General features: G+C 47.9%; 1 protein-coding gene across 1 annotated transcript in view; it reads right to left on the reverse strand.

Annotated features, from left to right (window-relative positions):
• LOC138489135 (nicotinamide N-methyltransferase-like) overlaps positions 1-7,631 on the reverse strand; it is a 36,148-nt gene extending 28,517 nt beyond the window's left edge. The window contains exon 1 of the mRNA XM_069616772.1: positions 7,421-7,631. Within this exon, the coding sequence (XP_069472873.1) occupies positions 7,421-7,565 (145 nt within the window). The 5' untranslated portion in view covers positions 7,566-7,631. The remainder of the gene's footprint in view (positions 1-7,420) is intronic.
• Between the last annotated feature and the right edge of the window lie 6,148 nt (positions 7,632-13,779).

Consider the following 13,779-nt stretch of genomic DNA (forward strand, 5'->3'; position numbering starts at 1 on the left):
GATGCAAGGAGATTAGGCTCAGTTCGGGCACGTTGTATTGTTCAGGCCCACGCAACAAGCACGTGGCAAGAAGGGTTGAATGTGGTTCCTCTGTGTGGTTGAAGGGGAGCTCTCAGCGTTGCAGGTCGGGACGATCTCAGGAACGCTTTGCAGTTGGGCCAGGCCGAGTGGAGCTTCTAGCCGCTGAGACAGCATTTCCAGGTGACAGTCATCAAAGGTGGATGTCTTGGGTGAGTCAATGTGCAGGTCAGTGAGGCAGCCGTTCGGGGGCTAGCTGTAACCCCTGCTCAGAGTCAGTGTGTGACTCCCCAGTGATTAGTGTCATGTCTCTGCTAGCATTGAACGGTAGCTTCGGGCTTAGCAAGTGACGGTCACAGCTAGGGCCCAATGCAGTTTTCAGCTGGTTGAAGTGCACGCAAGAGTTTGGATTGGGAGTGGAGCGGAAAAGCCAGCATTGGCATCTTCCCTCTTGTTCAAGATGTAGTGAACACGAAGCAACCTGTTGGGTGTGGCAGAACAGGGAGCTTTAGCTTGTCTGGTCCTCCCGCTTCTGTGAAGCCCAATAAGGGGGACTCAATGAAAGAATAGTTCTGTTTGGGGTCTGCTCTCCCAGATTTAAGAGATTCCAGGGCAGAGTGGCAGCTCCTGGTCCACAGCAATGCTTCACCCCCAATGCGCCCTGGGAGTGGATGGGGAGCAGATCTTTCTTCCGCCTTGGATGTCTCCTTCTTCACCTCAGCCTGAGGGCTTTGGAAAGTGCAACTTTCCCAAAGGAAGTACAGTGAGTTCTTCTCAGGTGTAGTTCCAAAGTACATCTTCAGTGTCTCCTGAGGATATGAAGAAGGGGTGGGAGAACCGTTCTTTTAAAAGCAAAAGTCCCCAGGTGATTGAACTAGAGGTAGCCTGTCTTAATGGTCCAATCCATGCTCTTGAATGGAGTGAACATTTTCCTTCTGATGTCACACCCTGAGTGCTTTGCTCCAGAGAAAGTGAAGGGGACAGGAAGGAGGGAGAGAGGCAGAGACAAACAAAATGTCAGATCGCTCCTGCCTACTCTAATCCCACCCTCTCCCCTTCTCACTAGAAACAAAGGCATTTTGATGTGCAGCATCCTGGTGTGAGGGTACTCCCTGTGAATGGGTTTGCTCCTTTGATGCCTAGGCTAAGGGCAGCAGTCTACTGTGCGATTGTCCCTGTCAGAGGGTGTTACCTGAGCTCACAAACAGCTCGAGGAAGAGGCATAGTCATTCATGTTCCTGTTCTGTCAGGCTCAACCTGTCTGGCCTGAATACACATCACCATCCACAGCTGAGCTTTGCTCACAGAAGCTGACATATTTGTGAAATTGAATTGGATGTGGCTGTAATAATTTTGAGAATACTATCCACCATACCTTATCTCAGGTATGCCTTATACTTAAAGATTATTCTGCGACCACGAGGTAAACCCATAATTATAGGGTTTTGGAACAGGGATGCATATCTTAAATGCGTTGTCTGTGCTGCAGAGATTTGGCTTTCACTGCAGCTGTCAAATGGGTACCTGTGACCTCTGAACCTGCTCTGTGCCACTGGGAGGGTAGGCACTCCAAACCAGGGTCCTGATGAAGTAGGACACAGGTATACACTGTGCTATTCATGGAGCATATGAAACTGATGCAATAGGACACAAGTATACACTCTGCCTTTGGCATGGAGCATATGAAACTGATGCCGCAGGACACAAGTATACACTATGCTTTTGGCATGGAGCATATGAAACTGATGCAGTAGGACACAGGTATACACTATGCTTTTGGCATGGAGCATATGAAACCGATGCCGCAGGACACAGGTACACACTATACCTTTGGCATGGAGCATATGAAACTGATGCAGCAGGACACAGGTATACACTATACTTTTGGCATGGAGCATATGAAACTGATGCAGTAGGACACAGGTATACACTATGCTTTTGGCATGGAGCATATGAAACCGATGCCGCAGGACACAGGTACACACTATACCTTTGGCATGGAGCATATGAAACTGATGCAGTAGGACACAGGTACACACTATGCTTTTGGCATGGAGCATATGAAACTGAAGCAGCCGGGCTCATGTACACACTATGCTTTTGGCATGGAGCATATGAAACCGATGCAGCAGGACACAGGTATACACTATACTTTTGGCACGGAGCATATGAAACTGATGCCGCAGGACACAGGTACACACTATGCTTTTGGCACGGCGCATATGGAACTGATGCTGCAGGACACAGGTACACACTATGCTTTTGGCATGGAGCATATGAAACTGATGCAGCAGGACACAGGTACACACTATGCTTTTGGCATGGAGCATATGAAACTGAAGCAGCCGGGCTCATGTACACACTATGCTTTTGGCATGGAGCATATGAAACCGATGCAGCAGGACACAGGTATACACTATGCTTTTGGCACGGAGCATATGAAACTGATGCCGCAGGACACAGGTACACACTATGCTTTTGACACGGCACATATGGAACTGATGCTGCAGGACACAGGTACACACTATGCTTTTGGCACGCAGCATATGAAAAGAGTCTCTGATATGCAGATTTCCCTTTCAGAGATGGAATTACTGGCAACATTTTATTAATTTCACAAAAATCAAAAAAGTCCAGGGTTCCTATAACCTTGCAAAATGGCAATCTGTCACAATTTGGTGCAGTGATTAATTAGATGGTTGTTGTTGGAGTTGACTTTGGTTTAAATCCTGGCTCCTCCTCTTGACCAAACTGTCATTTTGAGGAAACAACTTCCCTGGCCTGTGACAGATCTCCCTTATCTGTCACGGTGTGTAGTATGTTGCAGTGGTATGAAAACCACTATATGAGAATATTATACAAATAAACTGCAGCTACTGGAGCCGGAACTCGTATTTTCGTATGCTCCATTTTAGGCACATATAACATATCATATTGTAGCATGTTCTTCACGGTGGGTTCACAGTAAATACCCTTGCTCTAAGTGCTGGCATTATATAAATATTTCACATATGTGTTAATGTTGTAGCCCTGGCTGTCTCCTAAACCACAATGTGTGTTTCTGGGTAAAATCATGGTACTGGTGTGTTCCCCAGGTCCATTGTTATCTGTCAAACAAGTGGAGTGCCTAAATCTGAGCTAAAGGCTAGAAAGGGATAGGATTATTGAATGAGCCAGACATTTAATTTGATTTGAAGTTCCTGTCGTGACCTTTGACTTTGACAGTGATAGATTCCTTCTACTTCCACAGCAGTTTTTTTTTTTTAATGGCTATTGTATTAGTTCTAGCAAAGACCCCTTTCTTATAATGAGTTTGCAAATTTGACATGGCCTCTTTAACAGAGAGGCAAAAGGGACTGGATAATGCTTTTCTAAATATTTAAATACATTCATCTTTGGCTGAGAGGGAATGCAGGAGTGTGAGTGCTGGAGTCCTGAGGAACGTGAAAGGCATCCTGGGCAAGCACAAGATAGCAAAGTGTGAATGGTCCACTGTATGCCGCATCCCTCCCTCTCTTCTGCAATATTAGCAATGACGTCCATCAGGTGGTGCAAAATAACCACCATGGAGCCAAAACTAAGAAGCCCCCAAAGCATCAGTGTACCAATAAAGTTGGATGGGCAGCCAATGGGAAACAGCTTTGTGAAGCAGGCAAGAACACCATTCACCACTCCAGAGACCAGAGAGGAGAGGGCAGGGGGGATGTGAACCTCTGTTCTGAGGATCAGACAAAAACAAGATCTCATTTTAGCTCAAGGGAACCTCAAGGTAGGGTCATAAAAAGCAAAACATCAAGACATTAGTTTCCAGAAATCATAAGTTACAACCCTGCATCAACATTTAGAGAAATGAGGCCAAGTCATCAGCCTGTGCCCCAGAAAGGGGCAGGTGGCAAGAGCTTTAACTTCTGTCCACACTCAGGTTTGCTGAATAATGCAGACTCTGTGATGCTGCTTCTTTTGGGGGGTTTTGACCACACTGTTGCCAGGGTGACTGCGGCTTTACTTACCAGTGGATGGAGGAGACGTGAGACACGGATCCTCCAGTGCACTTAGGCAATCTGACTTTTGCCGGCGTGGAATACATGTGTTACAGGGGCTGCCAGGGTGGATTGATGAGAGTGTACCTCCCCCGGGACCCTTGCAAGAGGAGAATTCACTCAGGTGTAATGTGCCAGTAGAAACGGCATGATCAGTATATGATGTGTATCACTTGTTTGTAGTGGGGATTATATTGGATTAATGAAATGGTCATGTACATACAATGTTCAGATGCTTTAAAAGGCTATCTATACATGGATATTTTGTATGCTTTATATTGTTAATTTAATGTGTGTTTTATCGTTTTTATCTGCGGGTCACAAAAGGCCGCAGTAGTAGAAAGTGCTAGTTAATACACTTTTAGACTTCTTCAGCGAACCAGAAACTAGAAAGAAACCAATATATTTTAAGCACATGATGAACTTCATTAGTCATCAATGCAACAGCCACTACCAGACTGAGCACAGTTACCCACAGAGAGGTCAATGAAAATAAACTGGTGAAAGGCTTGAGTATAATTATATTTCAGTGAAGGAGAGCATATGGACATGTTTGTCATTAGAAGTGTAACTGTGCTTGCATGTTTCCCTGACATGCACTCATCCTCATGTATCAATACATTGTGACGGAAAAAGTGGAGCGAGGTGCAGATGCTTTCAGATAATATCAGGCCAAACCTTGATCATGAGATTCTGCAGGATCAAACTCATGCGTTGCCCTTGGGCAATAGGCAACCTGCATGAAAGAGAAACTGGACAGTTTTCAAATGTAAGCGGGTATGGCTGTCACGGGCGTGCAAGCCGCCCCCGCTGAACTCCCTGGTTGAGGTGTGATTGGTGAGGCCAGGCCTGGGCGAGACTCGCGGGTCAGCGCCGGACTTCATTGGCATACTTCACCCACACCTTTTTCGTCCCTTAACCCTAGACCGGGCACAGCAGCATCACGACCGCAGAGGCTTGGTAGAGAACACAGTTGCAGAGGTGTGGCGACCATCCAGCTGTCGCTGTCCTAGTGCACTCGGCCGTGCCTCGTCTTGCTGGTTATCATCGCTGTTTAGCCACAGTTCATAGCAGCAACTGCCTGTTTGACTCTTAACTCCCATGCAGGGGTCTGCATGCCTGGGGTAGTGTTCGGGGTCACAACAATGCTGCGGCTCAGGGCAGATAAACATCTCCCGTCCCTCTTTACACCTCTGACCTGTCATTTGGGACCGGCTCACTTTTTCCCAGAAGGAACATGTTCTTCGTGGAACACAGATACCTCAACTCCCTGTTTTATCTTTAACAGAAAAAAATAAATCTCCACTGTGTGCTTATCTAATGCGATTTCCCTTCTTCGCCTTGGAAAAAGTCGCTTTCTGCCTCTCCACTACAACACTCCTCCTAATGTCATCCATTAAAATGTGTCCTGACGACTTTCTCTTTCTACACCCTTGTATTTTGTCCTCAATTTCTCCTCAGCTCCTTAAACCCTCACTACGTTGCCCTTCGCCTTCTCTTACTGCTTTTAACTTTGCAAACCATTTTACACTGAAGAATGTATTCTGTTTCCCTGTCATCTTTCCCCCATTACTGTCAGTGCCCTGTGCCACCAGGCCAGGGCGAGACATTAGGGTGAGCGTGGATTGTGTATGCTGCACTTCAGGGTGAGGAAAAGAAAGGTTTATTGATAACGCTCGACAGCATGGAAACAAAGCTGCATTCGGAGGCGACAACGAAAATTGGAGGAGGAGCCCTAATAAGGTGGCCAGGGTCCTCCTCCCTCCCCCTGGTTAAGGGGACGTGTGCTGAAGGCAGCCTGAGGGGCGGGAAGCGCGCCAAACCCAAGGAAATGCCTGCAAAAGGCAACAATATTATAGGAAGGGGCGTGCCAGGCAGCATATGAGCCATTCCTACTACAGGAGAATCCAGCTTGAGCAGAAGGACCTGTTTTTCTGCATTTGTCTTTTTGCTGAACTGAGAGAGGATTCCTGTAGGCGTGACCATTCGAAATAACCCGTTTTTTCTGCATGGGAGAGACACTTGCCAAGCACTGCTGGAGTGGTATTAACTGCCCCTTAATGGTAGCAGGTGCAAAATGGTGCGAGTACCTGGACATCTTATATCGAGCACAAAGAAGTGTCCGCAAAATGGCATGTCATTATTAGACATGTTCTGTGCAAGCACCACATTCCAGAACCAACTCACTCTGAATATTAGCTGTGCAGTGTTCGTGGAACACTGCGAACCATAAAGAGCGTTGCAAGGGGCAAACGAACGACACCCACCTATTATCCAGTACTTTACTGCACACCTCAGAGTCAGCATCGACCCCACCCCCCGCCCGGTCCTTACACAGGATGCAGTGCAGTTGCATGAAGCGCTGTGGGGGGTGGGGGAGGGTGCTTCAGGGCAGTTTCATGCAATGAGACCGCATGTGGGCAAGAGGAACATGGGACACCAAAGGCTAGAATGGGAGTCCGGAGAAGAGCTCATTAGTGATGGCAGGATCTGCAGGGCGAGAGTGGCATTTGGATGGTCCCTTGGCTTAAAGTAAGGAGAGGCGGCTAGGGGTCAGAACAGTGAATGAGGAAGGAGGCCTTAAACCGGAGACACTGGCAGTCTCAGTCCTCACACAATAACCAACCCCCCCCCCCCGTTTCACTTACACCACCAAACGTTTTACCCCTATCTAAAGTTCCACTCACGCTCAAACCCCTACAATTGCATCAGCTCGGAACACATCCCCACTCGCCGCCATGTTCTCTCTGCTTATATCTGCACTCAGTCCTGCTTACAGCTTTACTCACAGCTCACAGCTGCGCATTCTGTTTAGTTGGAAACACTGAGCATGCGCACCCCCCCCCCCCCCAGCACGTGCCCACTCACGGCTACTGTCTCAGCTTATCCCTATAGGAGAGCTGCGTCACAGATCTGAAACTGCCTCTACGTTTTCCTCGTGCGTTCACATCCATGTCCATCTTCCACATACGCACTCACCTGTACAGCTAAATAGTATTGCCACAATGTTATTGACGTGTCACTTACAAAATACACATTTCGTTTCGAAGACACTTGAAATAAAAAATATGTATATAGGTTAAAAGAAAAGTTGACATTGGTGTGCACTACTCCCAAAAATGTAAAACGGACCAGTTGCACATTTCTGATTTTTTTTTACAAATGTTCGCTAGTCATGGTGATTTCAAAACATATTCAAAATATGACACTTTCGTTATTTGGAAAATGCATTTCACTGTGAGCAAGTGCCGAGCAGTGCTGAGCCGTCACAGGATGTGATGAGGACGATATTTCGGTGGGAGGTTGAAAGGCTGAGCAGGCAAGCCAGGATTTTTTCATTCGTGCCTCCCGCCCCGACTTACCTGAGGTGAAAGCTTTCGACAACTCTTCAAGCAAAAACTTTGTTGAGTCCGGAATGTCACCTGTCCCCTCGACGAGGGTTTCCACATAGATTTTTGGATCAAACATTTCTTCATATGTATACACGTCTGTGGACTCGGCCGCCATGTTCTCACTGCTGACTGCTGCTCCAGCCCTCTGTGTCTTCCTGGCCACTCTCTGTTTGTGAGGTGTCCACGTTGACACCAGGGAACCAAAGCTGAATTTGTCTTTTTGCTTAACTGACAGAGGATTGTAGGCAGGGCAGTTTCTAGTCCATTTAGTGCCCAGGGCAAAACACTAGGAATGCAAACCCCCCAAACCCCCACCCCACCCCGCGTGCACTCCCATCGCACTCTGTATGCCACTCCCAAACTACACCTTTAAGGAACTTCTACTCAAAGTCAAACAGTCCGGCACACAAGGAATGAATTGCCATTTGCAACGGTGGGCCACTTTTTCATTGGTGCCCAAGACAACGTTATGCCCCAGTCCCACTTAGGCTGCAGATAATGAGGACTGGGCACACCAACCAAGAGACCATGAATATGGCACAGGATGCAGTATATACAACCAACAAAGAACACAAGATGCTGAAGGGGGTTTGGAGGCAACCTAAGCCAAAAGGGCAATGGCAAGGAGACACCTGAACCCAATAAACAATCTTTGCATGGGAATCAAGGGTTATGCTTTCATACAGTAAAGTCTGACTGCTGACTTTTTATAAGGATACATGAACACAGATTATTTATTTATTTATGCAATGTTTGTCGAATACCTGTATCCGACAAACATTGCATAAATAAAGAAATATACAGGTACCCCACAAACGTTGCATGAATAAATAAATAATCCGTGTTCATGTATCCTTATAAAAAGTCAGCAGTCAGACTTTATTGTATGAAAGCATACACTTGATTCTCATTCAAAGAATTTTAAAGTGATTGTGTATTCGGTTCAGGTGTCTCCTTGTCATTGCCCTTTTGGCTTAGGTTGCCTTCAAATAATCTGTGTAATCTGTGTCCATGTACCCGGCAAACATTGCATAAATAAATAAACTGGGTCGTGGCTTACAAAATATTTACTCAGCAACACTGGTCAAAACTATTAGCAGCATAATGAAGTAACTCATCACCAGTGCCATGGAAGTGGTTTAAAGTGGAATTGATATATAGTTTGGAAAAGAAGCGGCATGAAAGAAATAGCGCCGCTTTAAACTATTATTCTGGACATTTCCTGGGCTTGCAGGGACGCACCGTGGGCCCAAACGGGTCTCCGTTTATACCGTGTCTGGGCCCACGGTGCGTCCCTGCAAGGCCAAGACCCTTCAATTTTCCCCCCAATCTTCAAGGAAGAAATTAATAGATACATAAAGAAAAAGAATCAAGGGCATAGCGGGGAGATCCCCAATGGTCGCCCCCACCTCCTGTGGCCAGAATATCACACACACATCATGAAAAAACAGACAACTTTTGTAAGGTTATTTGGAATATACAAGGTCACAGTTTATTTGGAGCAACAATAAACTTGGGACTGTCCCAGTCACACATTACATTACACTCAGGTAAGGGTGAACCGTGTCACCCTACTTGCCAAAGGCACAAGCTGAACACGCTTCTGGTTACCACGCCAACACCGGTTACTACTAGTAGGACACTTTGGAGCACTGACCAGGAGGTTGTTGGCATAAAGCCCTAAAAAGGGGAGTCAGTGCCCGTCGATGGCTTTGGCTCGAGCCCGGCCAATCCTGAGCCGCTGCCGCCGAAGCTGCAGCGTGAAACTCCCCCTTTGGCTAGGACCACCCTGATACTCCGCCTGTAACAGAAAAAGGAAAATTAGACGCAACATAATACAACACATTACCATTACACTGTATCCATTCTTTGTACTTGCCACAACATCTACCTTCCCTCTTTCGGTGATACGAACGCCTCACCATGTCGCTTAAGACTATTCTAACTGTATTAACCACACGCTACTACTTCTTTACCACTGAACACTTTACCCATGTCAATATATCAATTCCAGAAAAAAGGGTGTGGGTGGGGATCAAAAAACGGCAGGAGCTGCTGGACAAAGAGACTGACTGCCTGCAGCTCCCGCCTTATATGCGCCCCACGAGGACCCAGCCGCAGGTCAGGCCTCTGGGGACGCCTCTTCCACCTCCACTGGGGAGAAAGAGTAGAGGCTGGCCACGCCCCGGAAGGTAGCGGCCAGAGGGGCCAGCCCGCTATGTAGGCTGTCCCTCTAGCGCCCCCTGCGGCGGCTGGTCGCCTCTTAGCGGGGAGGTCCCCATTGGTCGCCCCCACCTCCTGTGGCCAGAATATCACATCATGAAATAACAACAGACAACTTTTGTAAGGTTATTTGGAATATACAAGGTCACAGTTTATTTGGAGCAACAATAAACTTGGGACGGTCCCAGCCACACATTACATTGCACTCAGGTAAGGGTGAACCGTGTCACCCTACCTGCCAAAGGCACAAGCTGAACACGCTTCTGGTTATTACAAGGAAACACCGGTTACTAGCATTAAGACACTTTGGAGCACTGACAAGGAGGTTGTTGGCATAAAGCCCTAAAAAGGGGAGTCAGTGCCCGTCAATGGATTTGGCTCGAGCCCGGCCAGTCCTGAGCCGCTGCCGCCGAAGCTGCAGCGTGAAACTCCCTCATTGTCTAGGACCGCCCGATACTCTGTCACGCTTTGGGGGTGGCTTTCGCTGCCCACAATGCCCCCATACCTTTGCTCCTCTTGTCCTAAATCTCACCCACCCCATTTACTCACACCTTAAACCTCTCATCTAATTCATCCCAACTTCCATGTCAACCAGTTCTAAGACAGCTGTCTCATAAGGCTGTACCATAATTTCACTTAGATGACACCTGGAGATTAAACTCCCACCGCCATACTAGGGGGGCTTGGACTGGGGCCATACTGGGCCCACCCTGTAACCTGATTTCACTCTGTCGCCTCTGGAGATCTGCGCTGGCATGATAAGTGCCCCGTAACACTTGCCGGTGGCCCAGGACTACATCATCACTGGTACCCAGTGGGCCAAGACTACATCGTCACTGGTACCATTGAAGGCCAATGTGGCCCACCTGACCCTGGCACAGTGTCCAGGTCCTCAAATGTCACATCTCTGTAATTTCCATTATCAGTGCACCTGTGTCATCGTCCGGTCTTACAGTATGCGTGTACCTTATGTGAGTGTCACCAGCTTGCCCACCTTACGTGGTCATAGTGCTGTATTTGCTGGCCGGATATACCAGTTGTATTTCACTACCATTCTTACCTATCAGTGCATGTTTTATCAGTGTGTGCACGCCATCATCCAAGTCTCCCCATAGCCATGTGTCTTGTGGGAATCCCGCAGTTTACCAACCGTTGCCTGTTCGCTGTATGATCTACAAGTTGCAGCATAAATTAAACTCTCAAGGAACGTGTACCATCACTGGAAGCGTTACCACAGCATGTACCTTGCCTGAGTATCCCCAGCTTACCTTTCCCAACTTAACGGGGCAGTTATGGGATGTTCCTGGCCGTACCCTTCACTTGCACATAAGCCACCCTTTCAACTTATCAAGGGGCTTATGCCATCGTCCAGTCTTAAGATATGTATGTACATTGTGGGAAGTCCCCAGCTTACCGGACCTTTCAAGGTCCCAGTGCCGTGTAAATGGCCAGACCCTTAACTTGCAAACAAACCAGAGTTTCAAATTGTCAGGGAACGTAAGCCACCATCAAGTCTTACCATGGCATGCCCCTTGTGGGATTGTCCCACTGCTTAACAAGCTGTCGGTCTCATTATGCCGCGACCCTTGGCCATATTCCAGGGGCCAGACCAAGGTGGTCCTTGCCATCCTCAATCATCTCTATTACCTATGATAATAAATAATCACAAGCTGTTATTCACACATATAATATGCAGATCAGTGTCCCCAGCTAGCAACATCGAGGAGAAAAGGACCCATCTCCACGTATATTTATCACCAGGTTGCTATGGGTAGAGCCGCCATAAAATGCCTATGTACGAATGCCTGGCCAGTCAGCATCTGCGAGCTTTCGCTCGACCCAGCTGAATACTCAGGCCTGTTGACTTAATTAAGTCCGGACATTACAATTACCCTGGTATTGGAGCCAGCTCCTGAATGATGTTAAATATCTGCCTGGCATTACTTCAAGACACTGGAATTCCACCATCCCCTCATACATGAGGGTCAAATGTTACAACCAACCTACCATAAATGCTGTGGCTCAGAGAACCTCCCCAAAACCACAGTTGAAAACCAACGAAAAATTATGTTACAGATATGTCAGAATTGGGATCCTAACCCACGCCTCCATAAACCCGTTGTGCTCCAACTTGGCAGCAAAGATAAACAAGTTAGCTGCATGCATATGAAGCTAGGGCCATATTGGCAACTTGCGGCACCGCTACCGGCCGAGGGACATAACACCTCCCCAAGGATGCTGTGCACCCGTGGTGCAGGAACCATGCAAACATCTAGAGCTAAACCAGTATTAAACGCTAAGGTTCTTTCCTTGGAACTATGCCCAGTGGGGACACCATAAAGTTGGTGAGGGGGGTGGGGGGCATGGAAAAGGGGCTTGGAAATTCTGCCCAATTCCAGATCCTGCTTATCTTTGTCCCAACCTCACCTGTCTGATCCATTGCAGCGGGTACGTTCTTTGCCAACCCACAAGTCAATGGGCCCTCATAAGGAATGCAGAATCTCTCTGTGAAACCCTGGAAAAGCAAATCTCCTTTATGACGCTTGGGATAGTAGTTCAGATGTTACACCAAATTATACAAATTGACCGGGGAGTGTCCCTTGACTTGTAAATCCTTGCTGTACAACCTCGGACTAGCAACCGGGGGGGGGGGGAATCCAGCATGAGGCTGGTTATTGTCCTTTATGCTGGCCCCTGCCACCGGTGGCGCATTCGCGCCTAATGCATTTGACCGGCGGATGACCCCCCACATGTTTTTCACAATCATGACTGTATTTGCACTTGGGGCCCCAAGTGCAGTTACCTTTGTTGAAGTAACTGCATTTGTTGCTGCCTGTCTTCCGCCCTTCTTGCGCTCTGTGTCTGTTGGAGCTGCCAACTCCAAAATCCTGCCCCCCCGTCCCCAGGGGCCCTTGTGAAAGGGCCGATCCTTTCCACCCTGGTCTTTCCTACAGTACCGAGTCCTCTTGACTCCCTTGTAAGAATCCCTCCAAACCACGCTGGTCCTCTGCTTTCCTTCCATAAAAGAGACCCAACCTTCTAAATCCTTATGGTCCCAGGAAATATACGGGCAATCCGACATCATTTTCCTAAACCGCCCATCATAATCAATCCACCCTGTGAACCCATATTGCTTAGCCTCAGCCACAATAGTCTCCCTATATTTTACCAAACCTGGCTCGTGCTCAGGGAACTTTTCCATCACTATCACAGAGAATATAGCGAACGTTTTTTCCCAATTAGCAATTCTCTCTTCTGTGTGATATTTTTTCTGCTTCATATTGTTTTCCTTAGTGCTAGGTGTTAAGTTCAGGCCGGCACCATCTACTGAAAGCAGTCAAAGTATGTCAAAATACTCTCTTGACCATACCCGCTCTTTCATGCCTCGGGGGATGTGCCAAGCTAATGAGGACCGAACTGAAAGCATGCTGGCAACCGTTACTGCAGGCTGATTCATTCCTAAAGCGGACAGTGGCAGGGTGAGTGCCGCCCCCAAGGCACTGCCGCTCTGGTTCAAAGTGGCAGCTGTGGGGGTGGGTGCAGGGGTAGGAGAACCATTGATTGCAATGCTAGGTGTTGTTCCTGCCGGACCCTCCCAAACGCTCCTAGCCACAAGCGGTGTGTCCACCCTTATGGGCATGCCCCCACCTACCCCGACTATCAACAACATTTCAAAACCTCTCTCATTGCCCAGCATGTTCCTGCCTGGGGCAGCAACGCTTGGCTAGCCAGAGGAATTTGCACCAGTGTGGGTGTCGGTGCCACGGTTGGCACACCATTGCCTACTAACGAACCCGTCACCTCATCCTCGCTTGAAACCAGGATGCTGGGGACCTCATCAATGGTGTGGAATAGGTCCTGTGATCCCACCACAGACATATTGGCCTAAAAGATGGGTCAAAAACTGAAAATGAATACACCCAACGGGCTTCCCGGTGCACTACTGGGGCTGTTTGTCCTCTTAACCCTACACAATCATCAGTTGAACTATCAGAACATTTACAGGGACAAACATCGGCCTGCACACCTTACCAACTCTCTTCGTTTTGCAGGAAAGATTACACTCCGTGCTTATGGCTCTGCTCACTACGAGACCTGCATTAGTA

This window comes from Ambystoma mexicanum, chromosome 9, assembly GCF_040938575.1.
Source record: "Ambystoma mexicanum isolate Mex_15411 chromosome 9, UKY_AmexF1_1, whole genome shotgun sequence".
In the NCBI taxonomy this organism is placed as follows: Eukaryota; Metazoa; Chordata; class Amphibia; order Caudata; family Ambystomatidae; genus Ambystoma; species Ambystoma mexicanum.